Source organism: Lepidothrix coronata, unplaced genomic scaffold (assembly GCF_001604755.1).
Source record: "Lepidothrix coronata isolate B3197 unplaced genomic scaffold, Lepidothrix_coronata-1.0 Scaffold177, whole genome shotgun sequence".
NCBI classification, from domain to species: domain Eukaryota; kingdom Metazoa; phylum Chordata; class Aves; order Passeriformes; family Pipridae; genus Lepidothrix; species Lepidothrix coronata.
Window position 1 is genome coordinate 400,974 of NW_016690357.1, and position 14,584 is coordinate 415,557.

At 34.4% G+C, this 14,584-nt stretch overlaps 1 protein-coding gene across 5 annotated transcripts in view; it reads left to right on the forward strand.

Moving 5' to 3' along the window:
- Positions 1 to 14,584, forward strand: part of PHF14 (PHD finger protein 14) — a 161,748-nt gene that overhangs the window by 18,076 nt on the left and 129,088 nt on the right. For all 5 annotated transcript variants that reach the window (XM_017830360.1, XM_017830359.1, XM_017830362.1 and 2 more), the window contains exon 5: positions 9,574 to 9,733. In XM_017830360.1, coding sequence (XP_017685849.1) covers positions 9,574 to 9,733 — 160 coding nt within the window. The remainder of the gene's footprint in view (positions 1 to 9,573; positions 9,734 to 14,584) is intronic.

Sequence of the window (14,584 nt, forward strand, 5' to 3'; positions counted from 1 at the left end):
TGAAGTTAGAACATATTCAAGTAATTGTTTCGCTAATTCCTTCAAAATCTAGACTGTATGTGTGTAATGAATGTAGGAGATCTGGTTTTAAAGAAACACTTCAGGAATAATAATTTAGGTGAATATATGGAATTTTAACAGCCTTGCATGGAAGATGAGGCTGTATTGTGTCTTGTTGCTCTTTCTCTTGAGGTTGGAAGATAGGGTAGATACTGACACAGAGAGGCACACCTATTTTGTTAAAAAACAAAACCTGTTTTTTTCTCCATTAATAAATTTGGGCTTTTTTCCTGATATTCTGTACCATTTTAGAACTTTGCTTTTGTTTTCTAAGGTTTCCCAAGAAAATGAGGTAGGCTACTTCAATTCTTGAAATTAAAAGAAGGTAGGCTTTCATTTATGTGACCCCCTTAATTTAGAATTTTTTTGAGCTGTTTAGCATGCCTTTCCAGCTAGGAAATGGTTTTATTACTCCCTTATCCCCCTTTGGTTTTCTCATACGTGACTGAAAATTGTTTCAAAATAGTATACTTTATGGCCTGGGATGTAGTTCGGTTCTTTGCTTGACATCAGTTTGAAAACTGAAGATGGAATTTCTTCCTCAGGTTCAGGTGCCTTATATTAAGTGTCCATGTGTACTCTTAACCCCTAAACCTGTTGTGGACTTTTGAAGAGCTAATCCTTACTGTCAGTGGAGCTTAGAGAGCAGTTTAGTTGACCTAATTTATGATGAGCTGACTCACACTCCAGGTGCCTTTTGAGGGCATTAATCAGATCTTATTGCCTACCACAAGTGTTAGGCTCCTAAATTTAGGTTTCTTGATATGCTTGCAGAATTCCTTCCTCTGTGTCCGTGATGCTTTTTGGAAAGTAATGTGCGGAATATATTTGATTTGAGATGCAGTAAGTGACTAAAAGTTAGTTTTATAGAATCTCGATAGATTACTGCTCCCCCTCCCCCGGCACAGTCTAATAATAACTCACAAGGAAAAAAACTGTAACTGTCTTTTGCTGATAGTTATAAATGCCTACTATTCAAGAGGAATACACTAGAATCCCTAGGAGATCACTTTCTCATTTTCTTTAGTTTACTAAACCTGTGTCCTTAGAAGAAGTAAGATTACAGCTGACTTTCGTGTACAGGAAAATAGTTCCATAGGTCAGAAGTCACTTGAATTTCAGTCGTTCAAAATGTCTTTAAAAGTAATTGCTGCTATTCTTCATTTTACTGTGTTACAAGCAAAGATTCCCTATAGTCCCAGGGATACAAAGAGTACAATATGTAGGTTTCTTTTGTTGTTATTGCAGTAAAATAAATTAGATTAATTGAGAAGATTTAGTTTGCTGGTTTGTTCTGATAAGTTCTACAGTTACAGTCTGTACCAGCTAATTGACTATAGATGTTGGTTAATTTTTCACACTTATGGTTGACTGTTTAGCTCTTCGCAATTGATTTTAATGATAAATACTTAAAAGCATACATAAAGCAGTTTTGATGTTCTGTTTGAATAGGTGAAGTCTTAGAGAAAAATAAGCAGTATCTGTAGGTGAAAGTAATTGATGGCTGTGAAAAAAATGTAAATTTCCCCAGCAACAATTTGAAACTGAATAATTTGGAGTTTTACTTGATGTTAAATGTGTATTTTTCATTGCTAGATATGTATGTCAATTTGTAAATATATTAATATAGTTTCAAGTTGAAATAAACATTTATTTTGATGTATTGTTTCTGTACTTTGATATTTTGTAATATTAAGTAAGAGCAGGTACTATTTTAAATCAGAGCTTTTTTCACTGATTTGTTTAAGTAATTGCAGCAAGTAAAAATGTTATAAAAAATTTGGAATATTTGAAGCTTTAGTTTGATATAGTGATCATCTATATCTACATCTATATATGTATCTATGTTCAATAACTTGGAGATTTCTGCACTACCCCCAGAGGTCATTGACTCACTCTATTACTTCTAAATGCATGAGTAATATATGAAGACACAGCCAGTCGTTAAGAAGTTGCAGTCAAAACCAAAATGCGATGCAGCAGTTGCTTTTTGCTCCTGTTGGCCTAAACATTCAGCTCGGGTGATTTCCACAAATAAATTAAAAATTATTTAAAGAGATAATTACTGTCTAATCATATAAAGATTGCTTGCAACCTTGAGAATTATTTAAGTTAATAGAGGCAAGGTTTACTGTTTATATCATTGGCTTTAATCTGTACCTTGTAACTGTGTACCCAGATCATGGGTGTAGACTGTATTATAAGAAGTCCTTTGTACTCTTAACATGCAGCTGCTTTGTAGTTTAAAAAATATGTTCCAGTGATAAGTGAGTCTGTTTTGTAAACACATTGAAATTCAAGAATTTATTTTTATTTTTGTAGGTTTGCTTTAGTAGATAGGTTGGGGCGAATGCAGACATCATGCTGTGTCCTGAAATTTGTTCTAATATTTCAGCTTTTATGTTTTTTATAAAATGCTCTTTCTAGCACAGCATTGAAAGAAGAGGCTCCAATTTATGAATTGGATAGAAATCAATGCAGTGATGTTTACCAGCAGTTGGGAAGAGTAATACACCCATTTCTTGCAAACTGATTTTGATTCTTAGCAGTTGTCTTTTCCCTAGAATCAAACCTAAGATACCAGGTGTCCTGAAATGCTCAAACAAAGCTGCTAGAATACCACAGGGGTTTTCTTCATAGTTTTTGTATGCAATTTCAAGTAGTATTGTAAATGAGTATGTTTTCTTTACTTTTCTATAGCACAATAGATAATTATTTGAAAGGAAATGCACTCCTTTCACACCTTACTGTTGTCCCACCGAGGGACTCAGGTAATGAGGATATTGGCGATTTGATTGTTCTTTCCCTGAAGACTTTTTTTTCTCCTTCCTTGTTGACTGTTAACAGAAACTGTTCTGCTTCACAGGGAGGGCTCTTACACCCTTGAGTGGTGCCTTTGTGCTCTGCTGAAGTGGAAATTTCTGTCCACCACAGAACCTTTCAGGTGACTGGGAAAGGTTTTTCTATGACAGCTGCCTCTGTTTTAATATGAAGTTATTTACTAGCCATGAAAATGCTGCCCCTGAGTCGAACCAACTTATTTAGGACACTAGGGCTCCTGCCCTTCGCAGGGGTGCTCTTTCTCTACTTTTAGCTGTTGGTCAAAGTGTGGCCCCTTCATGTAAAGATGAACCTTCCAGTTGCAGTCTCAAAGTGGCTGCATGCCAGCATAGTTGTTGACAAGAATCTGTTACCCTCCTTCAAGGGGGGGTATGCCAATGCTGCCTTCCATTTTAAAAGTCAGGCAGGGTCTAGATCTCCATTCACTCTTACTCTGCTAAGTTTTAGCTCTTCTAGTACAAGACAGCTTATTGCTGTGCATACTGCTCAATTACCTCTGCACCTGTGTGTTTGGTACCAGCACCTTTTCCTTTTGAGTACGTGGTGCAGCGGCTGCCTGTTCAGTCTTGATTTGTATTCTGTTGGATTGCTTGCTTCCATTAATGGAGTATTACATAAGGTCTTCCATGGAAGAAGAGGGGTGATAATTCATCTGGGAGCAACTCTACCAGCGCTCATGTGGAAACAGCAACATGGCCAAGGGTTAGATAGGGGTTCTCATTCAGAGCTGGAGTCACGGAACCTTACTATACACCTTTACTTGCTTTACTGACAAGTTTTGTGATTGTGAGAAATTCAGTTTCCTTTCCAAAGAAACTATTTGCTGTGGAATGTTCATATCACCTATATGACCTGCATCACTTGTCCAAAAGCTGCCTTTTGTCTGCAGACACGTGTCCAAAAATCTATTCTTTGTGGAGCAAATAAATCGTTCAAAATGTAACTGCCTTTAAAACTGTTCAGTAGCATACATGTAATGCTAATTGAATTCCCACTCTCTGTTGTGTCTAAACAGCCTGTAATTAATTCATAAGTGTATCAATTAAAAATTAATTCTCATTTCACATATCAGTCTATTCCTGTCCTGTCCCTGCCCTGCCAAAAAAGAGAAAAAAAAGTCTTTTTTACTGAATTTATACAGCTGTTCTTCAGAGTTTTTACTTATGTGTGAAGATAATTGTCATTTCTTTTTATAAAAGTCTTCTTTAGGCACTAATCTGTCATTTTGGATAAATGGGTTTGTGGTGAGATCTTGTAATAGCAGGACACCCCCAACTGTGTTGTCAGGTTTTTTGACATATTGATTGCAGCGTGTCTGAAGAAAATGTCTGGCACGTGTCATAGCATGTGCCATAACTGTAGGTAGTACACTTGCCAGCTGTTGCCCTTGGGTTGGTTGCTGTGAATTAAATGAGAGAAGTTCTACATTATTTCAGCTGTTTCTTTTCCATCCCCTGTCTTTGTTTCTTACTTTACTTTGATGTGTATGTCAGGGAATAAAATTTTTCTTGCTAAAAGCAATAGTGTAGTCACCACTACATGCTTTACAGTGTAGTAAAACATTTTGCATTTTAATTTTGCCCCATACCATAGTCTGCTGCTGTCCAATATAAAAATTTACTTTTCAAAATCATGTACTTTAGTACTCTCCATTTACTAAAGAAAAATACTGTTCTGAATTTATGATGCATGGAATTATTAGTGTATTTATTTTAAAGTGTTGGTCCAGTTAAGGATTGAATGAAATGTTTTGAATACTCTGATCTCACAGATTTTTGTATGGTTTACCATAAAGTTCATGTTTTCATGATTTTTACAATAAGATCGTGTTTCAGAGTATATGTAGATTTAGTTAGTGTATGCAGATACCCTGTTTGGCAAAGATTACCCTCCCAGAGAAATGGAGGAAGAGCTGCAGCCAAGGCAACAACTGGGTCTGTCTTCTTGTTTCTCTCAGTCATATAAATTTCAGAAGGATAGTTTTAATGGTAGCATTTTGAAGTGTTTGCAATTTCATTTCATTTTATTGACAGTCACATAAAAAAAATAAGCTATTGACATAGTACAAGGACTTTAAAATCAGGGAATAAAAAATATTGTTTTCTGTATATAGTGACATACATTCAATAGACAGCTTGGCTGTAATCATACTATATAGATGCCATTAACAGAACAGTAAATGGTGTGAGAATTGTAACTTCTTGAGTTTCATGTGTATAAATTCATACTAAACCGGTCTTATCATATAGGGTTAAAGGTGTTCAAGGAGGTGTCAAACATAGAGTTATGATACAGTAATCTAAGAGTATATGAACATGAGGATTTAATGAAGTTAAGTTGAAAAGGAGCTCTTAGGGGTATTCTGTAGATCCAGACTTCAGAATTTTTGTGAACATTAGGGAAAGGCAGGAAGCATTTTAAGCAAAGTGGTTACAAGTTTTTTTATTTTCTTCAGCATATTTTCCCATCAAAGAGGTGGGAGGTTGAATTAATGCCAAATAGGTCAGAGGCGCAGTGATAATAATGCGAACTAAACATGGCCTTTACAAGTTGTGTATCCTTTCTTCTGTTATCCTTTCAAGCTTTAAGTAGTCACACTGTCTGTACAATCGTGATGCTTTTAGAAAGACCCTAAAGATCACCTCCTGATGCTTTTGCTTGTAGTGAGCCCTTAGGTTGCCTTGTGTTCCAGCACCAGCAATTCCCGATGGTTCAGTGGGACTGAATAACTTCTTTTTGATCATCAGCACAGCTGTTTAATACTAGAATGTAATGATTTACCAAGCAGCAGCTTTGTATCTACATCTCTGTGCATTTTGAGAAGTCATAAAAATAATGCTTTTTAAAGTTTTTGGTAATTGGACCAAAATAATTTTTTCAGCATAGCAAAAGAAGGCAGATAGTAAGTTGAACTGTTGTTGTATTCAGCATTTTTAAGGATCCTAAAATGATATATTTATAGAGGTATTTGTCTGTTATAGATGAAAGAATATTCCTGTGGTAAGAATATGAAAATACAGCTATTTTTAAAACCTCAGAACTCTTCATCTCCATATTTTAACTTTTTTGATAGATTTGGACAAAAATGCATTTAGATTTTATATCAAGTGCCTTTTGTACTGCAGGTCTCATTTAACAGATAAAAAGTCAGTTAAAACCATGCAGTAGAAAACACCTTTTTTCCTCATTTTTAAAGGGGAAATAAGGGAAATATTAATCCCTTAGCATGATTATTATGAAGGTACTTGAAATTGCTAAAAGCGCAGAGTTCATCTTTTTCATTAGCATTAATTAATTGCGTCTTCTTGATTGAATGTATTTGATAATGTTTATCTACAATTCTAGATTTTGACAAGGTGTTCACAGCATTATATTATTTAAAAATGTGGTGTTAATCTGACCAAACTACGTTTTTTGCTGGCATTTTCTATTGCAATTTGTGATTACAAGAGAAGAAATAAAGTCAGAATATTGAGTGGGTTTTCATTATGGTTGCTAATTAATACTCAGAAAATAGATTTCTTGAAAAACTATAAGATATTGAAGTTTTTTTGTTTCCTGGTATGTTGGAACAATTTTGACCTGCTGCAGTTAGGCTGCAGAATTAGTAGACATGTAGTACAATAAATACTATAACGTTTTATATATAGAAGTGATGCAACTTGCAGAAGAGACTGAGTTAGTTATTCTGGAATAACTAGCACACGTGATGACAGCACTGATTATGGGTGAATAGATTAATGTGCTTGCTCTGTTTTTGATTGGGCAGAGACTTCTGAGTCTTCCACATCCCAGGTGAATGCTGTAATGATCTTAACTTTTTATTGTTTCAAATATACTTGGAATGAAATTCAAACTTTTAACAACATGGATATATTTCTACAATAAGGTTTTGTTCTGAAACTGCTTTTGCCTTCCTATCTCAATTGAAGTGATATGAAGTGGGGGTTAGTTCCTTGTACATCTGAAAAACAAATATTACATCTGCTCCTGTACACACTTGGCATCTAAATCTTAAGCAATACTATGATTGTGCTAGATGTCATTGATGTCATCAAATTGCATTGATGAAATTTGATCTCTCCTTTGATTTCTGTTATCACTTAACAACCCAAAAGTAGCAAATGACTCTTTTCAACAAACATAACATAAGAAAAATTCTGAGTTAAAATACTTGCAAAATACTTAACAAGTGGTTTCTAATAAATTTTGAGACTTAGCTCTTCATTGTGGTGAGTATTATTAGATCAAATTTAGGCTTCAGCTGTTGGGTCCCAAGACTTGAATAGAAAGTATTTAGGGAACACTACCTAATTACCTATTTGAAAGTATTGTTCACAAAACTGAGTTTTGTTTCGTTGTTTATATACATTAGTCCGAACTACTCCTAGAAAGTAAACTCCAGACATGTATTTATCAGCAATGATTGAGGGTAATCTAGTCTGTTTTCTCCAGCTAAGGACCACCCCTTTTACTGGTTGTAACAGTATTGTGTTTAGCTTTTGCAATTAAGGAAGGAGTAAATGCCTCCTTCTCTGTCAGAGATCTTAAACTGTTTAAAGCTGTCACTAAGTTTTATATACAAATTGGGACAAAAAGATTGAGTTAAAATTATGGACAATTTCTTTTTTTTTTACTTCTTACTGTAGAAAAGGATCTAGATTTGAATTATATAGAAATCACGTTTAATGTCAACACATACGGTAAGGATGGAAATAATTCCATTACATTTGTGTAATTTTCTAGGAAAAAGGATAAAAATAATCAGGTATAAATGACTGATAAGTATAATAAGGCAGCTATTTCAGAATGAAGTAAGACAGTTTGGGGAAGTCATCATTCTGATTTTAACAGACTGATGGCACTTAGGTTAGAAAAGCAAATCTAATTACTTTTGGTTGCTGAAGAAGCATCAGTGTTTGAAAGAAACTGATTTTATTTTGCCATGTGGATCAAGGACAGTATTACTTGTTCTGTAATGTAAAGAAATTTTGAGTAGTGTTTGGAAGTCTGAAGGAATTCTAAAAAGGTTAATGATTCATCAGCTCTATGATGTCAATGGACTGTGTGTTTGTACATGAGTGTTATTGCTGAAAAGGAGATTTACTGGCGTGTAATCAAGATTGTGTTATTAGAACTTAAAAAATTACTTTCTGGAAAGCTGCTTAAAGTGATATCACATTATAAAATAGAAGATGGAATTACCTTATGCGTGAGCTGTACAATCTTGTATATCTCTAAAGAAATTTGTCTGTGAATGCTCTTCTGCACATTACTTGTCCTTTCATTCTGGAATACTTTTTATAATGAAAAGAAACATTCTGTCTTCTTATTTAATTCTTATTGATGAGCCTCATTCTTAATGAAAGACTGTATTTCTTAAATGATTCCTATAGTGTTGCTTATGTAGTTTCATTCACTCTATTTCTGTTGGAAGGGGAGCTAGAGCACTGTTGGCTATTTTGTTACAGCCAGCGGGTAATGAAACACAGTAACAAATCATGTTGATATTTAATTGCAGAATTCAATAATTTAACTGCTCTGAAAGTACAAATGTTGATTTGATCACTATATTTGACAAATAGCTGAATTTAATCTTTTGGTAAAGTCACTACTATGTTTTAAGTGTTGACAATCAAATATTTTTTCTTTTATTGAATAGCAGCTAAATGTTCAAAGTGTGGGATATGCAAAAATATAGTTTTCTGGTGATTAGCTTTAAGATTTTCCATTTTGTCATTTGCAGTAGCTCTTAGTCTTGTGCAAAATTTAAATAACAAGCTTCTAAATCACTTTAAAAATACTGTTTCCCTAAATTTTTGGTAATTAAGCATGCATAAGCACCTTAACAATCATAAAGAATACAGAAGAGGAATGGAGAAACTGAATGATTTAGGCATATTTTAAAACCAGGTACAAATGACAGTGCTTTAAAAAAAACCCATTCTTTATCAATCACCAGTGTGATGTCTCAGAATTGTCAGTCTGTGCTCCACAAAGTATATGTTGGTTTTGAAGTTACAGGAAGCGTTTTTAATCTCAGTCCTACAACTAAAAGTAGTCAAATAGTGGCTTTTATTTCATGTGTATGTTCTCTTGTCTTTGATTTGAATGCTGAATGCAAGGTGGAAAAGTGGAGTGCTTATTGACTGGATTCTACTGACGTAATGAACCTCTAGAGAAAAAAACAAACTAAGCACTCTCCCCTTCTCTCCAAAGAATGGTAATTTTCAGAGAGAAGAGCTTGTTGCATTTAACTTGAAATATATTTCTTTATTTGAAAAAAATGCATTGAGTTTTTCTCAGTCTTTGTTGGTTGCTTTAAGTCTTGTTTTCTTACTTTCCTTCTTAATAGAAAGTCTGGAAGAACTCCGAGTGTTGCTAGAAGAATAAAGTAGAACAGTCTTTTTCTTCTTGTTTTTCATTTGTAATCTAAGACAGTCACATAAAATAGATTACTTCTTGGAATTAAAGTCTCTTTAAAATGTAAATTTGGCACTAATGATAATATTTTCAAAAATATTTTAAGTTTTCTTGGGTATCTCAGTATTTTTCTGAATATCATTCCCCTGAATCTATATGTGTGTGCTTCCTCCCGAAGTCATAACTGGCAAGTGGCTACTTGTACAGTTGTCTTTTCTTATATTGCTCTTCCATTTATCCTGTATGTAGGTTGCTACGGTGTTGATGGAGAGAGTGACTCTATCATGAGTTCAGCTTCAGAAAATTCCACAGAGCCTTGGTTTTGTGATGCATGCAAATGTGGTGTCACACCTAGTTGTGAATTGTGTCCCAACCAGGATGGGATCTTCAAGGAGACTGATGCAGGCAGGTAAGACTGAATAAGTGATGTTTTGAATTTGGTGTCATCTTACATTTAAAAGATTAGGTTTGTTCCTGTAGGAGACAGTTCCTGTAGGAGACAGTTCCATAACTTAAACCTTGTACAGACTCTACTCAAGTCTATTGACTTTCAAGTGTGATATAAGTGGGAGAATTACACGGGTTTTTTTTTTTTAGGAGAGCAAAGGACTGGATCTGTAATGCCAGGCAATGGTCAAAAGTAGCATAAAAAAATTATATTGAAATTATGCTTAAGGTATTCAGACAGACCCAGTATATTATGATTGTTTTGAATTATAAAAATGATATTATTGATTTTTGAGCATATGCTTTGCTTATGATAATTTCCAACCAGAGGTGGGTGTTTTAGGATGGAATTCAGGTCAAATTTGAGAATAAGCAGATTAATTCTCATGTGATGTCTTCCATTCCTGTCACATAGTCCAATCCTGTCACATAAGGAGTAAATATTAATGGTAACTAATTCTCTCTAATAAAGGAGAGCACTATATTATAGATGATGTCTGATTTATGGGTAATGTTACTGTTTTTTGCTGCATGGTTTTGTTTGCTTCTTTTTTTTTCTTTACAGACCATGACAAGTAAGTTCTTTTCCTGTACGTTTTATGGTTGTATAAATTGCAGATATGTGGTAATAAACAAAGCTTTCAGATACTGATAAGCTTTTAAAAACAAATGTTACAGAAGTGAGTCAGGATTTATAGTGAATAATTTTGATCCCATAGATGCAGTAGTGCTTCTTGTTTAATACTTATGGGTTTCAAGTCCTTGTTTTCTGGTCTGTATTAGGTTCAAGAGTGTCTGTGCATCTCCCTTATGAAGCTTTTATACAATTAAGCAAATTATGCTTTTCCCAGTTGTTTTAATAATAATAGTTTTATAAGCAAAAAAAAAATGTTTTTAAAGACTAAAAGTCAATTGTGTAACAGGAAATGTGAGACTTGATATCACCTGGCAAATTTTATTTTAACCTTTTTATTCCTGTGTTCTGTAAGCAATCGAAGCACTATATATGTGATTTCCCATATAACCCTAGTAGAATCTAGTCAGCATTTTAAAAATTGCTTAAATTTCTTCTTGTAAAATGGTGTTATGCTTTTGGTTAACCTAGAAGTATTTTCTTTGTGACATTGATTGTCTGTGCAGAAGCACCTGCCTGCCTTGGTGATTGTGGACGTTATCACAATAATTTTTTATTGTTATTGTATCTTTATCTGCTAGATAATGTGATACTGCTATCAGATGAATAGAACCTATGTACTAGGAAAAACCAAATGCCAATTAGTAATTACTAATTCATATTACTAATATGTGAAAATTCCTATGCTCTGTATTATTATTTACAAATTTGAATTCTCAAGGAATTCACTGTAGATGAAGGATACTGTAGATGAAGGATAGTGTCTTGGGGCAGTATCCATGATATTTTCATTGTACTCAGTAAACTGCAACCTAGTTCAGTGCTTTTCTTGCAATATTCACAGGAAGAGATTACTGAATCAAGATTCCTTTAACTCACCATTGCTCTTCATCCCCTTACAACCTTTTTAAAATAAATTCTTCATATGCATTAGTGCTGGAAATTACACAAACCAAACCTATTCAGTTTCTCTTCATAATCAAGTTGGAATAACTTCTCTCTTCCTACATGAAAGGTGAATCATTAGAATAATGAGGTGCTTAATTTCTCAGCAGAAGCCTTTTCACATTAACCTCACAGTATCACAAGTATAAATATGAATTTATGAAATTTTACTTCTCAAAATGCTATTATCCAAAAATATAAATTCTGTCCTTGTTTCGGTACGGAGTTTTTCTTCTTCCCTAATCAACATCTGTCATCATTGCTCCAAGCTAAATGGATGGTAGAGTAACAAGGAAGATTATTCTTCTTTGATTACCCAATTTGTCTTAATTACAAGCTTCTAAAACATGTGCAGCTAAATAAATGAGCAGGAAAATATTTAGAACTGGTATTAAAAGCAGCTGAAACTTCTTCAGCTGTGAACTTGACTGACTCGTGTATGTTTTTTAATAAAGATTCAGGTCTGAGTTCACATATAGGTGGTTAAAGAAATGAGGCACTTGTGTGCCAATCACACTGAAATGGCAGTTTAAATCTGTAATACTGCAATACTTGGGTGACATGTACTAAAACATTTTGAGAAGGTCAGTATGAAGCAAGCAGCCAGCTGTTGGGTTTATCACAGATAAACTCCTACAGAGTGCAGCAGCATTCAATACACCAGTGAAGCATGAAAAGACTGTGCAAATTAAATTGAGAAAGCAGCTGCTTGTAGAAGATGTGTATCTTCATATTGAACTTTGGAGGGTACATTTAGGAGTCTGTATTAAAACTTACTATCAAAAATCTCCAACCAGAACCTTGGATTTTTGTTAAGAATAGTAATTGTGGAGATATGTAACTTCAGCTTATAAAGATTTGTTCTATATTACACATTTTAAATTGAAGGAAGAGTATAGAAAGGAAGCCCTACTGAATTCAGATTTTTTTTATTTACAAACAAGCAGTCTCTTTAGCTCAAGGTTACAGGTCTCATTCTGCATGTGGTATTTTGCTTTTAAAAAAAAATTTTTTCCCCTTTGCAAACAAATAAAATATGCTCATTTAAATGAGGCGTTTATTTTAGTAAATGTCTAATATTTACCAAAGTGCGCATTTAAGCACATACATAGGCTTTTTCTTACAGAAGAACATTTCTTTAAGGTATAGTAGTGATTTAGGCTGTGCTATTGCCACTTCCTGATACAGTGTGGAAGGGCAGAAGTGCTCCATTGCTCCCCCACAAGAATATCTTGTGCCTCCATTGGATAAGTGAGGAGTCAGACAGGAAATGTATTTTCCATATACTAATAAGAAGAATCTTATTTTTTGCATATAGCATTGTATTAAGTTATGAGGTTGTGCTGACATGCTGGAGTGTTTATACTGTAATAAAACCTGTAATGAGCTGTACTCCTTTTCTGAGCAGCAAGAAGTTTGGCAGAACACTTGAGTATCTCAGCTTGTTCTCTGGCAGCTAGCAGGCTGTCATATTTGTACTTCGTTATTTACAGACAAGGTTGTAACTCATCTTTAAACTTTAAATTTTCTTTGCATCTTCCAGTTGTTAAAGTGCTGTGACCAAATCATTTTGTGCAGACAAAAATCTGTGCAGAGAAAGCAATACAGTTCTTGCATGTAAATGTGTATTTGGGATATACATTCTCATTGGTTTAAGTTTTTGTGTTTTAAAGGGAATTTACCACTTAGCATCTCAAACCTGAGTAATTTAACTGTAGGGTAAAAACTTGTTTTCAAATGCACAGGTGAAGAGTCTTGTCAGATATGGTACTATGCATCAGTCAATGTTGTGGCTTATTTTAGGTTTACTGAGAAGTTTCTTATAGAGTGATGCGACTTCATGGCTTTTAAGTTGGTCCACCAACCTTGTGCATTGCAAGATCATTGTTTTCTTTTGTAAAGACTGGAATATATATGTATTTTTGAGCTTGCTACTGAACCTTTCATATTTTGCGTTTTTTGATTTTGTTTTGATATATGATTCATAAATAGTTAGTGCGAAACTTAATAAATCTGAATGTGATAAATTCCAGCATTGTAGGTCTAAGGACCATTGATGAGAAGCATGCTGCTTTGGGAAACATGGGAAATCAGAGCTACATGTACCTCCTGAATAGTATAATCATGAGCTTCAGTATTTCTCTCATTTGTAGACATCTAGTTAATAATAGATTAATAAACATGCTGTTTTAAGTGCACCTGAACTCTGAATGTTACTGCTCTGGTCTAATTGATTTTTTTAGATTTGAATTGAATTTTTAGATTGACATACAAAGGAAAGAGGAAGGAGAAGAGATAGGCTAAACAGTGGTAGAAGACTGGAAAAAAAGATCACAGCAGCATAAATATGGATTTGAGTAAGTGGTAACAGGTCCATACTGAAACCCTGGTGAAAGGGCCAAGGGAAGAAGTGTTTCTCATATCATCATGAGTCTTCTTGAATACAGGGAGTAGATTTTATTATTTGATTAGAATAGAACAGAAAGGAGTTTTAGTCTTCACTAGTGACATATTTGCTGTTAAATATTAATGACTGGTAAGATCGTAAAGTGCTGAATTAACATACTTGCTAAGAGTCAAACAGGATATTTCAGCTTGGTTACGTCTGAAGTCCCTATATCATGATTGTATCCCATGTCATGATTGACATGAGCACTGAGGAGCTCGTAGGTTCAAGGTGATAGCTACATATCTCTGCAAGGGTAAGGCCATTTTCTTGAATATTTTAAGATAACAAAAAATAGCAATCTTGACCTTTTGTCTATCACAGTTTGCTCCCACCTGGTGTTCTAGCAAGGAGTAGCAAATAGTTGCAGAATTTTGATAAAATTGAAAGATTATTTGAAGTAATTTGTCTTAGTTAATTTGAGTCATGCATACTGTCTGTGCAGGACAGATTTTGAGTGTCCCTAACTGATGGTTTGTGACGATGAGAGTTGGATCTTCAAGAAAGTGTTCATTACATGAAGAAGAAGAAGATTTGTCTTCTGCTCCAAGGCTCAGTTTTGGTAGCTGAGAGCTTCAGGAGATTAGAANGTCAAAGGCAGACTTCAAGCTGAAGCCTTTACCATTGTGTGGTATTTAATTACTAGACACTGAGGTCCAAATTCATGCTGTCTCATTTTCTGCCCTTCCGGGCTGAAGATTTAGACTTACTACTCTGCAGTTTGTTTATGACCAGTGAAGAAGAGTCCAACTAAGTGACAGTCTGTTCACCTGAGTTTCAGATAGGCC